General features: G+C 34.6%; 1 protein-coding gene across 1 annotated transcript in view; it reads left to right on the top strand.

The window, feature by feature from the left end:
- Nucleotides 1–11,641, top strand: part of LOC133832167 (uncharacterized) — a 41,033-nt gene extending 29,392 nt beyond the window's left edge. Inside the window, exons 2-3 of the mRNA XM_062262546.1 lie at nucleotides 10,855–11,204; nucleotides 11,390–11,641. Of these exons, the coding sequence (XP_062118530.1) occupies nucleotides 10,855–11,204; nucleotides 11,390–11,641 (602 nt within the window). The remainder of the gene's footprint in view (nucleotides 1–10,854; nucleotides 11,205–11,389) is intronic.
- The last annotated feature ends 2,592 nt before the right edge of the window (nucleotides 11,642–14,233 follow it).

The raw sequence follows: 14,233 nt of genomic DNA, 5'->3' as shown, positions 1-14,233 counted from the left end.
TTAATATTATAAAAATTGATACTTGATTTAAAAAGTTGTATCTATATTTGTGTATACATAATTTAAAATTTAAATATTCATAATATATTTAGAAACTAATATAAAATAAATTAATATCCCAAGTTAAAAATAAATTTTATTGTAATATTTATCTAAAAAACATGTATCTTATCAAAGTTCTACACTAATCAGTGGTATTTTTGTAACTTATAAAGAATTTATTTCAATTATAAAGTAAAGTAAACACATTAATGTAAATATTGTTGATTCTGATTCCTGCAAGTCAAGTAAACAACTTATTCGGACTCTAATTCACTAATTTGATTAAATGTCAATATGATTACTAGAGATTTCGATTACAAACCATTCTCATTACGTGCAAGTAAACACACCCTCAATGTCTTCTCTTTCTTTTTATTTTATTTTTTTTTAAATTAAAAATCAAAATAAAATTTTGTCTTTTAAAAATTAATCTCATCAAAATACTACTTTATTTTTTTTAATTAAAAATGATAATTTAGTCAATTTTAGTATTTTGATTATGTTTCCTCATTGTGTAAACATAATAAAATGATTATGATTCTCTTTCAAGTCAATTTTAGTAAATAACAAAATACAAATAATTATTCTGATTCTTTTATATTTTATTCTCATTCATTTCTCCATTGATTTATGATTTCAATTACAATTTCGTAAACGTGTTATAGAAGTCGTTGAGGCTTATGAGATTCCTTGGGTAGTTGGGCAAGAAGCATTCCCAATTTTGTTCCCTCCTTACACCAACAAATTTATCTATATCTTCGTATTTGTAAACATATAAATAAGAATTATTGCCACACAAATTATTCTCATTTCCATTAAGTAAACATGTCATTAATAAGTTATTGGAATGATAATGAAATGGTTTTCTACTATTTTAGTGGAATGACTATTCCTTCTAAAAATGAGATAAAATATCATTACAACATTATTATTATTTCCGATTTTTTTTTATTATTTTTACTTTTATACTTCTTAAATTTTATTTTATTTCATTCCATTGCATTCTATTCATATTGTCATTCATATTTTCAAGCCACTAATTTTATTACTCCCAACCAAACAATATAAGGAAAGATACAATTTTGGTCCCTGTGTTTTTTCCGAATGCACGATCGGCCCATGTGTTTTATTAAATGATAATTCAGACCCCATGTTTTACAAAATGGATCAAAATAGTACCATAGACCCAATTTTTATTAAAAAAAATAATTCAGTTATAAGATCAATTTTTATGTCGTTAGAGATGCGACGAGTTCACAGAAATAGAGAATGTGATTGAGGAGCTAAGAAGAAAAGATTATATTTGAAAATATTTTGATCAAAATCGAGTCAATGGTACTATTTCGATCCATCTTTTAAACACATAGTATCTGAATTGTCATTTAATAAAACATAATAGTCAATCGAATATTTAGAAAAAACACAAGGCCAAATTAGTATTTTTCCTAATAATAATAATAAATTAGAAAAATAGGCCGGCAATGTAAGGGATGAAAGAAGGACAACACTTCTTCGGAAGAAAAAAAAGGAGAAAATTTGAATGATATTACATTAAATGATCATCTTTACCGTATTAAATCATACAAAAGCTGTATAAAACAAAATGGTTTTGTTTGTGACAACAGAGAATACGTGTGTGTAATATATTATATTTATTCATGTCGGGAAAAAAAAAAAAGGAAAAGGAAAAGAGCCAGTTGTGTGAAAAGTAACATATTTGTAACAATTTCGAAATGGGCAAAGTTTTGTGAATGATGATAGTTTTATTATATTAACATCTGATTGATACACGTTATTAACAAGGTTCCAATTCCAAAAGGCAAAGTAAAAGAAGAGAATAAAATAACCCTTTTTTCAAAAATCAGAGAGAAAGTAACAAAATATATTAAAGCGTTAAAAAAAAGTGAAAACTATAATAAAAGGTGTTATATTCTACTCATATATGATAGTGATTGAGCGAGTAGGCTTAAATTCCCAGAGAGTATAAAATTGGAAGATGCCTTTTATTTATTTGGTAGTAAAAAAATGCTAACCTGTTCCGTGTTCGCACTTCTTAAACGACGTGTCGTATTTGATGATTACATGTCTTCATAGCCCAATCTTGTTGAAGACATCTTCCAATATTGTTACAAATAAAACGGCTCTGACTTTCAGTTTCAGGCCCTTAAAAATCTGTGTCGTATTTGATGATACCCCAATATTGCAGAGCTTGGCGCCTGCCTTTAAAACCTTCTAGTATTTTTTTATTTTTTAAGAGATTTTTTCTTAAATACACACTTTTTTTTTGTTTTTTTTTTTACTTTTCTATTTTTTTTTTAAAATACGTACTCAAATTTTAAAAAATATGATTTTCAAAGTTTCAATGAAAATACGATTTTTAGAAAAAAAAACAACTGGACCAACTATATATCAACAAAAAAAATATAAAAATAATGTAAAAAAAAAGGCAAAACTGTAAAAATATAAAAATTTCATTAAAACCGTAAAATTGAAAAGAAAAAAATGTTTGACTGTAAAAACGTATTTTTTAGCGAAAATTAGTATTTTATGTAATTTTTCTATTTTTTAATAATTGGGGGAGGGGCGATTCGAATTTAGGTCTTTCACTTTGTGAGGAGAAGTATAGTACTACTAAGTTATGTCTATGATCACAAATCTTCTAGTATATTTCTAAGGTTCTTTTCATATTTATGAGTTTTTTTTTCTTTAGGAAAAATTACAATTTTCACGGTTATTTTCATTTTTAACAAAAAAAAATTATACACTAAACAAAAATAATTTGAAAAATAAAGTATCTAGGTAGTAGCTCAACATTTTTGTAGCACACACTCACAGTCTTACCCAAAGGAAAGATCTTCAATCAAGCAACAGAGTTTAACCCATGTCACTCGCTTCGCTTTCATATGCAAAATATCTCTCTAATCGCATGACCTCTCAATCTTCTTCAAGATAAACCTTTTAGCTTCTCCATCTATGAATTTTTCCTATTCGGTACAAAATTTGCTCCATTTTAATACATTTTCGTTTCTTTTTTCTTTTTCTTGATTGTTATGTGTTGATCGTGTTTTCACCGAGTGACACCTGGCACACTTTAAGAGGAATTAACATTCCACGCAAGCTAATTAAGTCTTCCAGACTCCATTATGGGCTCCACAGGAGGTAAGCTCATCCATCACCATAGTTCACCACACCGGAGGAGTACATCCTCCTAGAAGTGTCGCTTCCCGAGAACCATGTCCCAAGATGGTGCTCCCAAGTCTCACTACAAGCTCGTCTCCTCCCTTCACTTCTTCCAAGTGTGCGAGGACCTTCCTTCGGCTCAGGAGAACAGCAGCTAAGTGTCAAGCACTGTAACCCTGGACCATAGACAGTTTTCTGACATTCACTGTCACGTTAATCGTAGTATCGACTCTGTACAAGCGGCAAAATGGCTATCCCACAACGTCGCCTGACATGGAAAAATGTGCAGCTACCACTCTGACAGTGTCAGAGATGTTTCCCCCAGCAAAATAGTGCAGTGACATTCCTCACATTGGGCCAACCAAGATACGTTGGAGCCCACCAGTTCATTTACTATGAGAATGTACATTTATCATGTAATAAATCCTCATTAAGGGAGAGTAATTGTAATCAACTCCAATTAATGAGCTTAATTGCCCCGGTAGCTTATAAATAAGGCTAGGGCACATATTGTAAATGATCCCAATTTCTACTTTCAAAGTGAGCATATACACTGTTTGAAACCCAAGATAACTTGAGCATTGCAAGTTTTTAGCATCCTAATACAAGTAACTCGTGGACTAGGATTGATTCACAACCTGAACCACGTAAAAATCAGTGTTTCAATCTTATTTTTTTAAGCTTTAGTTTAATTAGTTGTTAGCAAAAAAGCTAGTCATAATTATGATTTCGTAATGTTTTTGTTTTGGGATGAATTTTTAATTTTTTGAAAAGTGTTTGATATAGTGCATTTCATAGATTAAGTTAGTACTAATTTTGTTTTTATATTTGTTTTTAAAATTTTATGGAAATATTTTGCTTTTACATTGAGTTTTATAAAAAAAAAAAAAAACTTCTTGAAATTCTTAGATATAATTTTTTAATGTTATGTTATTGATTTTGATGCATGCATGTACGTCATTTTGGTACTTCTTTTCATTCTTAAAATATACTCAAGGCTATTATGAATGAAATTAAACAATAAAGATAGTGTTAACATTCTCTATAATTAATTTTCAGTTCTTAGAATCGATTCCCTTCTAAAGGTTATTCACTAAAGATAGTGTTAACGCCCTAGTTAGTCAAGACCATCACACTGTGTACTTTAAATTGTACTTAACTCGCTAAACGAGTTATTAGACCATAAACGTCCATCTAAGCGTTATTAATGGGTCAGGGTTAAAATCTCAGTCAAAAGAAATGAATATATTTTACTAAAAGCATTAAACTGTGCATGGGATCCCATAAAAGTGTTTACAAAGTTATTTACAATCTAAAATAGTTATTGCAATTCAAAAGTTACAATCCGTCGACCTAAGCGACAAAAATAGGGTTAAACCCTAGTTCCCCTGAGAAACACCTTGGCCGTGGTGGTCAAGCGGCCGCATATGTACATGTCGCAACCTAAGCTCTCCACTCAGGGCTGGGTAAGCTTCTCTTTCCCTTTACCTGCACCACATAGCACCCGTGAGCCAAGACTTAGCAAGAAAGCTTATTATTGCATGTATAAAATATAAATAAATGATCATGTAATCATTCTGGGGTCTTGCGCCCTGGATTATTGACTATTAAGTCGTTATGGGGACCTGTGCTCTAAATAGTTGACTAGTAAGTCATTCTGGGGTTTTGCGCCCTAAATAGATGACTAGTAAGTCATTCTGGGGTTCTGCACCCTAAATAGATGACTAGTGAGTCATTCTGGGGTCTTGAATCCTAAATAGATGACTAATGAGGCATCCTGGGGTCCTGCTCCTTGAATAGATGACGAATAAGTCTCTCTAGGGTCCTGCACCCTAAGCTATGTGACTATCAAGTCACTTGAGCCTTTTAGCCCTGGCTCTGAGTAACTAGCCTTAGGCTAGCCAAGTGCTTTAGTTTTCTTCGACCAATAGGTCGGTCAAGCATTTAATGCTCATGTTGATTAGATTTAATCATTTCAGCCTGCATTTAATACGCTAATGTCGCTCTTGACTCATAAGTCAATTCCATACGACCAGCGCTCAGTATCATTGTCGATGATGACTGATAAGTTAGAACTTCACGATCAGTACTAAGCACCATTGTCGTTTCTGACTAATAAGTCAGTGCCATTCACAAGTAAACAATGCTGCCAGGCATTTACAATGCAACCAATGTCCATATATAGAGCACTCAACATGCCTCATCAATAATCATGTATGTCATATACTGGGTGCATTTTTCTTACCTCAGGTTCGAGCGGAGAATAAATAAAGAACGACCCTTGAGAACGATCCTGTCCTTAGGCCTTTAGCGGTCACCTAATCATAACCAAATATGAAATCCCATCAATAAAATGAGTAATAAAAGGTTCATGGACTAAAACCCAGCTCCCAGGACCTCGAATCCTACTAAAACAGTTAGTAGATTCGATCCCGAGCCTTGAGATTCGAAAACCCGCTCTCAAAACTGACTTAAACCCAACCTGGCTCAAAGAGGACAGGCGGGCCGTGACCTGCCCCCAAGGGCTACGGCGCGCCCCCAAGACAGAGAGCCCCCTTTCTGGGTTCGTGGGGCGGGCCGCGACTTGCCCCTAAGGGTCGCGGCGCCCCTGCCAGGCAGAGCCCAAAGAAGGCTCTGGGGTTCACTCAAGTTGCGACTTGCATGAACTTGGTCGCTACTTGACCCCGCGAACCAAGCTCCCCTGCATTTTTCTCAATCTAAACCTCAGCAAAAACTCATCAATCCAATCCCAATCTCACAATCAATCATCACCACAACATTATCACTAGTTTAACAGCAAAACCCAAGCTTTATAACACTTAAAACATCACCAAACATCCCATTACACAATCAACTCCCAAGCCTTCAAACCACATAAAAAAAGAGCAAACCTTGAAATTTCAAGTATAAACCCTTACCTCAAACACAGAATTGAGCCCTTCCAGTTGCTGAACACAATCCTAAACTCTCAAGCTTTAATCCTCAAGTTTCAATTCCCTAGCCTAGCTTCAACAATCAATCGATAGAAAGAGAGAGAAGTAATCGAGAGAGAGAGAGAGAGAAAAGGAAAACTCTGTTTGTGCTGCTTATGAAATCTAAAGCCTTCCTTAGCTGAATATATCCAATGGTCTAAATGACCAAATTACCCCTAGGGCCATCTAAAGCCTTCAAAGCCACCCAAGGGCAAAATTGTCATTTTCTACCTATCTCGTTAATCATAATTAACGTCCTCCAATTCCTATTATTCTCAATATCCTCAATAATTATTAAATCATATCCCATTACCTGCTCTTTCCCGGTAATGTACTAAACACCAATTTACCCCTGGGCTCACCCCGAGCCCGGTAATTAATCCCGTTATGACCAAATCGCTAACTTGCATCCTAGGATCGTCTCATGCTGAATAGCTCAAACATATCCACATAATAATGTGGTCCCACCCATATATCACATACATGCACATAAATATACAAATACACCCTTAACGGCCAAAATTACGAAAATGTCATTCTAATAAGAAGTGGACCCACATGCATGCAATTATCATCATATAATAATATAATTCAAATAATCATGCATATAATCACATAATCACATATTAAATCAATTATGGCCCTCCTGGCCCCCTAATCCAGGTACTAAGCCACATTAGGGAATTTGAGACATTACAACCAATGAAGGTTGAAACAGACAATTCAGTGTTTATCTACATGTAAATAAAGAAAAAAGTTGTTGCAAAAATAACTAACTTACCATTGTGTATCACTATAAGTCAAGAATCATGCAATGAAAATAACCATCTTCTACTAGCAAATCAGAAAGCTACAACAGAAGAAATGGAGGTGGGGACATTATTAATGCAAGCAAACCAAGCTTCCATCAATGAACAAATGTTACTTGAAGAAGGAATGTCAAGCACAACAAATGAGGGTATCAATGTGTCATACATACCTCACCTTGCTGAAGAAGTAGTTGATTTCATAATTTAAGACAATACAAAAAGAAAAAAGAAGTTGAAGGAAATCCAAATAGTAATATCTGATTATAGAGTCAACACAATAGAGCAAGGACAAATTTACAAGGACAAGAACACAATCAAATCAGCTCTTAGCTACTATGCCATGCTACATAACTTCCAGTTCAAAACAAAAAGATCATAATCGAGAGAGTACCTGGTTACCTGCACAAATGACACATGCGGCTGGTTTGTGAGAGCATCTAAGTACAGAAATCAAGATTTATTCAAGGTACAAAAATGCATTCCAAATCACACTTTCTCTGTTGAAATTGTTATGGAGGACCATAGGCAAGCAAAAAGCATAGTAATTGGTGAATTAATAAAGAATAAGTACAAGTTAATCAAAAGAAATTATACTCCAAATGACATAATGAATGACATGAATGATGAATTTGGAGTAACCATGGGATACACAAAAGCATGGAGATCAAGAGAGAAAGCTTTGCGTCTAGTATGAGGGAACCCCGATGATTCATATCAAAAGTTACCAATGTATCTTTACATGTTGAAGCAAGCAAATCCAGGAAAAATAACACACCTACTCACAGACAAGGAAGATATATTTAAATACATATACATAGCTTTCTCTAACTCAATCAATGGGTGGAGATACTTGAGGCCTATAATTGTTGTTGATGGAACTTTCTTGAAAAATGCACATGGCAATGCCCTATTTTCAGCATCAAGGTCAAATTCAAAAAACAACATTTTTGTCTTGGATTTTGGAATAGCAGACTCTGAAAATGATAACTCATGGCTTTGGTTCTTCTCCAAATTGAGAGACACCTATGGAGAACCCGAAGGTATGATAGCTTCAATTATATATTCTTGTTTACATAGAAAAAGGAATTGGTTACCCAAACCAAATACCCACACACATGCTATTTCTTTTAGTATCTTATTAAAGTAACTGGTTACCTTCACATGATTGGCTATTGTTTCCGACAGACATAAGAGCATAGACAATGCAGTACATATGGTGTATCCAAATGCTTTCCATGGAGCTTGCATGTTTCACTTACTCAATAATTTGAAAAGCAAGTATGGAAGCCATGGAGAAGAGCTACAAATGAATTTCTGTAATGTCCTCATAATCCAGGACCGTTACATTGTGTACTTTAAATTGTGTCAGACTAGCTAACCAAGTCATTTGGTTTAAAATGTGTAACTACGGTTAATGTCAAGGGTTAGGGTTAAAATTTTTGGTCAAAAGAACTGTTGGCTTTTAGTTGAAAAGATTCATACAGTCACAGGGACCCAAAATATTACAATTAAACTTTTAAAGAGGTGTATATACAACAAAAGTTACATTTAGCCGACATAAGCGGCAAAACAGGGCTACAACCCTAGTTCCTCTGAGATATCCTCAGTCGTGGTGGTCAAGCAGCCGCATATGTACACGCCGCCACCGAAGCTCTCTAACTCATGGCTGGGTAAGCTTTCTCTTCCCCTTACCTACACCACAAAGCACCCGTGAGCCAAGGCTCAACAAGAAAACTTAACATGTGCATAAACATATAATATAAACTTCCAGATACCCATCTAGCATGTCCAACAATAATAACCTACATATACAATCGTTTAGTTACAAACAAGTTGTCATTGGACCAACTTGGGGCCGCAGCCCTAACAGTTGGCCTTTGAGCCAATCCGGGGACTATGCCCTAGCTATGTGACCATAGAGTCACCTGGGGTCCTCGCCCTTTGTTCTGAATAACTAGCCATAGAGCTAGCCCAACACCTTTGGTTTTCCATCGACAATAGAGTCGGCCAACGTAATAGTACGTTGCTGGTTTAGGCCTAAGCTTTCGACCAGCTCACAGTGTGCTTTTGCTGTCCTTGACTAATAAGTCAAGCCCTGATCCAGGAATACAGACCTCAATACAGAAAAATATATGGATGGGCATATCCCAAAAAAATAAGCACACATGCATGATAATCGCATAACACCTTCGAACATTCATTCTCACAATACTAATCATACTTATTTAACGGGGCCTCATGCCCTAACCACGAAATTCATACAATAAACATGAACCACTTAAGCAAGTATCAACCAACATGTGAAACAGTAGCTTAAACATAAATGTCTTCAGGGCCCAAGCCCTACTCATGATAATTGATAATAGTCGGGCCAAGCCCTAATCACATATAACATGCATTGAATGTAGTTTTCTTACCTCAGGTCCGAGTATTGCGTAAATAAGAACAACCCTCGAGCACGCTCCTGGTTCTGAGCCCCTAGCGATAACCTAGTCACAACCAGAATATAGGATTCCATCAATAATGAGCAAATAAAGGCTTCCTAACCGAGTCCTAGCCTCCGGAGCCTCAAGTTTCACTAAACCGGGTAGTGGAATCGATCCCGAGCCCTAAGGTAAAGGTTCCCATTTTTAAAAACTTCCTAAGGCCAAAAATGCCCAGGTGGGCTGCGACCTAACCCTGAGGGTCGCGGCGCGCCCCTCCTATCCGAGAGTCTCCCCCTCTATCAAAGGGACGTGGGCCGCAACTTGCCCTTGAGGGTTGCGGCACGCCTCCCAGACAGAGACCTCCCAAGGCATGGGTTCAAGCTGAGTCACGACCCCTCAAGAACAGATTCGTGACTTGGCCCTACGAACCCAAATTTTTCACACTTTCTAACAACCAAATTCAATCCAAACTAACCCAATTTCACCCAAAATCATAATTCAATTACCACAATAGTTCTAACATCTTCCCAGCAGCAAAACCCCACAAAATCTAGTCTTAAAACTCATCAAAACACCAAGCCAATTCTCAAGCTAAAAGGTTCAAGAACACTCTCTAAAATAGCCAAGCAAACACAAAATTTCAATGGCAAAAACATGATCTAGAGCTTTCCTCAACTAGAGATAAATATCACAAGTTGCAACGAAACTAATTCCCCAAGTTTAGGCTTTAATTCTCCAAGTTTCAGCTAGAAATTCTCCTTAATTCATCAAAGGTTAACTTAAGAAAGATTTTGAGAGGAAGAGAGTGAAGGAGAGAGAAAGGGTCGGTCAGTGAGAAGTATTTTTTGTGTTTTGTCTTGTGTTTCTAAGGCTTAAGTGACTTAAGTTAATCCCGAGGCTCGGGGTACCAAAAACGTCCCCGAGGGCAAAATGGTCAAATTCCCCGGTACTCCCTCCTAAACTCACTAACCCTGAATCTATCTCCAATTATTCATTTCCATTACCCGATAACCTTTTTTAAATGCCAAATACCTGAAATAACCCTTGACTCACCCAGAGTCGGGTATTGGGTCCCGTTGTGAATTTCCCGCTAACTTGCTCCCTAGGATCGTCTCATGCCGAGTAACTCAAATAAACCCACATAATAATTTTCTCTCACACATACATCACATATATGCACATAAATATACAATTATGCCCACAACGGGCCACATTATCAAGATTGTCCTTCTAATAAGAAACATGCCCACATGCATATTCAATATCCTTAAACATGCACAACTAGCTATATAATCATATAATCCACATAAGTACAATTAAATATAATAAATAAACATATAACTCCATATGTTGCCATCCTGTCCACCTAATCAAGACCCTAAGCCTCATTAGGTAATTTTTGGGATGTTACAATTTTCATTGCAGCAGCAAAAGCATACACAAAAACAGAATGTGGACACTACATGAGAGACCTTGATAGACTTGACAGACGCATTAGAACCTATTTAGAGAAAGCCAAGTATGAACCTTGGGCAAGATCATACTCACCAACCAAAAGATACACCATGATGACATCCAACATCGCAGAATCGCTCAACGCTGCACTAAAAGCTGCAAGAAATCTCCCTATTGATATCTTGGTTGAATGCCTTAGAAGTTTGGTTCAAAAGTGGGTTTGGAACAACTCAAATAATCCAAACGGAACATTCACAAAATTCTCTATGGCAACAGAAAATGAGTTGAGACATAACATTGTTTCGAAAATGAAGTATGAGGTATGCAATTAAACTTATTCGTACTACTCTTTAATTTGTCAGTGGATGGTAACCAGTTACCTTACGTAACAGCAAAAAAATAAAATAATAATAAGCTACACAGAGGGGGAACAGGTTACCTTCAATGTTAATTGTACATAAAATGTTTATTATTTTTTTCTAATTCATGAAAAAAATATTTTCAGGTCTTGCCTTTCAACCCAATAAAATATCAAGTTCGTGATGAAAAGGGGACCAATTTCACAGTAAATATACACAATAGAACATGTACTTGTAATAGGTTTCAAGAAGATGAAATGTCTTGTGGGCATGCAATAGCTGTAATTGCAAAGAGAAACTTGGGAGTGTATGATTATTGTGCAAAGTTATACAAAACAAAAACGTTGAAAGCATTGTGTCAAGAAAATGTTCATCCTTTGCCCCATAAAGATGAATAGAATCTCCCACAACACTTGGACATAGCGGTGCTCCCTCCAAAGGCAACAATCCCTGCAGGATGACCAAGAAAGAAAAGAATAAGATCAAGAGGGGAACCAAAAGTAATAATCACCTGTGGGATATGTGGCCAACCAAGAGATAACAGGAAGACTTGCAGGAATCCTCCAATTGATAAGACAAACAAGCAGAAAAAGCAAAAGACATAGCTTGATATTTTACAGCAAAATAACCCTATCGTAGCTTTATTCATTAAATGAGTGGCTTTCATATTCATAAATTATTATTGAGTATTATAATAATTCTGTTACAAATTCAAATACATTGATTGATTACACAAACTTATAAATTCCTTTTAGAATAAATTGTTGGTTTTTTTGTTGCATGTTATATATTTATGCCACCAACACCCGAAAAACATGTTTTTTTAAAAATTAAACACCACACTCTGGGTAATTGGTTACCAAAGGTAACCAGTTACCACTTTGTATATAACATGAAGACCTAGCTGGGTACCTGGTTACATTTAATATATCACAGTTGCTTTAAAAAGTGGAATATATATTATATATAATTATTAAATATGAAATACATAAAAAATAAACAAGAAACTGGGTATTTTTCTCTAACAATTGTCACAAAAAAAAAAAGAATAGCAAAAACATTAAGCACTAAAGGTAACCAGTTACCCCTTGTATATAAGATGAAGGCCAAATAACTAAGTACTTGGTTACCATTAAAATATCTCAGTTGTTTTAAAAAGTGGAATATATATATAATATATAATTATTAAATGTGAAATACATAAAAAATAAACAAGAAATTGGATACTTTGCTCTAACAATTGCCACAAAAAAAAAAAAAGAATAGCAACAACATCAAGCACCAAAGGTAACCAGTTACCCCTTGTATATAAGATGAAGACCAAACTAAGGACCTGGTTACCATTAAAATATCCCAGTTGTTTTAAAAAGTGGAATATATATATTATAATTATTAAACGTGAAATACCAAAAAAAAACAAGAAACTGGGTACTTTCTCTAACAATTTCCATACAAAAAAAAAAAAATAGCAAAAACATCAAGCATCAAAGGTAACCAGTTACCTATTTGTATATAAGATGAAGACAAAACTAAGTACCTGGTTACCATTAAAATATTCCTGAAAACTAAGTAAATATATACAAAACATAACATATAAAACAAACAATTTGCTTTAAAAAGTGGCATATATAGTATATACATATTAAAATCGAAATAAAAAAAATTAACAAGAAAATGGTTACTTTGATCTAACAATTGCCTCGAAAAAATATAGTAATAAGAAAAACATCAAGCACCAAAGGTAACCAGTCACCACTTGGTATATAAAATGAACATTAAGCAAGGTACCTGGTTACCATTAAAACATCACTAAAAAAAACCATAGTAAAAATAGACAAAACATAACATATAAACTATTTCAAATTTTATATTAGTAAGAAAATTAAAATAAAACTAACAAAAAGCAAATGCAAACAACAGATAAAGAACACAATAAAGATAAAAAGATATATAAAATAGTCTTAAGTAACCAAGGTCTTACAATAGTAGCAATTTAACATGGACAGGTATCCAACTAACTATTGGTCATCATTTCCAAAAGTCAAATATTCTTTCCTAAAGCTTCCTAAATAACCTATGCAGCAGTCTTAAGTAAACCTATGCAGCTGTCTTCCTCCTCTTCTGCCTCCTATCCAAAAGCTTCTCACTAAACTCATCACTAGTCAAATATCCATCTTCTTGTTTCTTCTTCCCATGAAAATACAAGCTAACAACAATGTCTTGGCGAAGCAACTGAGCATCAAGTTCTTTTGACATCTCATTTTCCTTTCCAAGAATTATCTACTCAGCAAAATAAGTTGTAAAAACCCTACAGTCGCTGCAATATTGCAAACACAAATAAAAATTAAAAACATAAAAACAAAACCAGAAACAAATAAGATAAATAAACATAAAAAAAAACTCACCACTCAACTTGTTGAGGAATGCCTCTAGCTATAGTCAATTACAAATCATCATTCTCAGCGACATCATAAGGACTAAGATCAATATTTATATCAGGACGATCATAAAAACCAATCTTTTCAAATAGAATAGGAAGCATTATAACAAATGCTTCAATTACAGGTAAACTCAAATTTTCATGACTCGTCCCGACATAGAATCATAAACAATGAGCAATCTCCTCTTTATGTCAAAATGCAGCAAAAGCCAATGAGCAAGATCCTCCACATTAACAGACATAAGAATATGATCAAGTACATTCCAATGAGTGCTACAAAACAATGTCTCGCCCCTCATAATCTTCAAAGGAACACAACTATCATCAATGTTAAATGTACCACTACTTGATTTCTTAAACTTCTCTCATACATGAACTCAATATTTTGGCCAAAACAACTACCAGTAGTAGAGACTCTCATCTTCAAACCTTTGCACAACTTCACATTTCTCCTCAAATAACACATCATGGCATCAATATGCTGCATTTTAAAAAATAAACGTTGATAAGACACACTATGAAGAAACCTGTTACCACTTACAACATAACA

Source organism: Humulus lupulus, chromosome 4 (assembly GCF_963169125.1).
Source record: "Humulus lupulus chromosome 4, drHumLupu1.1, whole genome shotgun sequence".
Lineage (NCBI taxonomy): Eukaryota > Viridiplantae > Streptophyta > Magnoliopsida > Rosales > Cannabaceae > Humulus > Humulus lupulus.
This window is presented reverse-complemented; position numbering and strand designations above follow the sequence as displayed.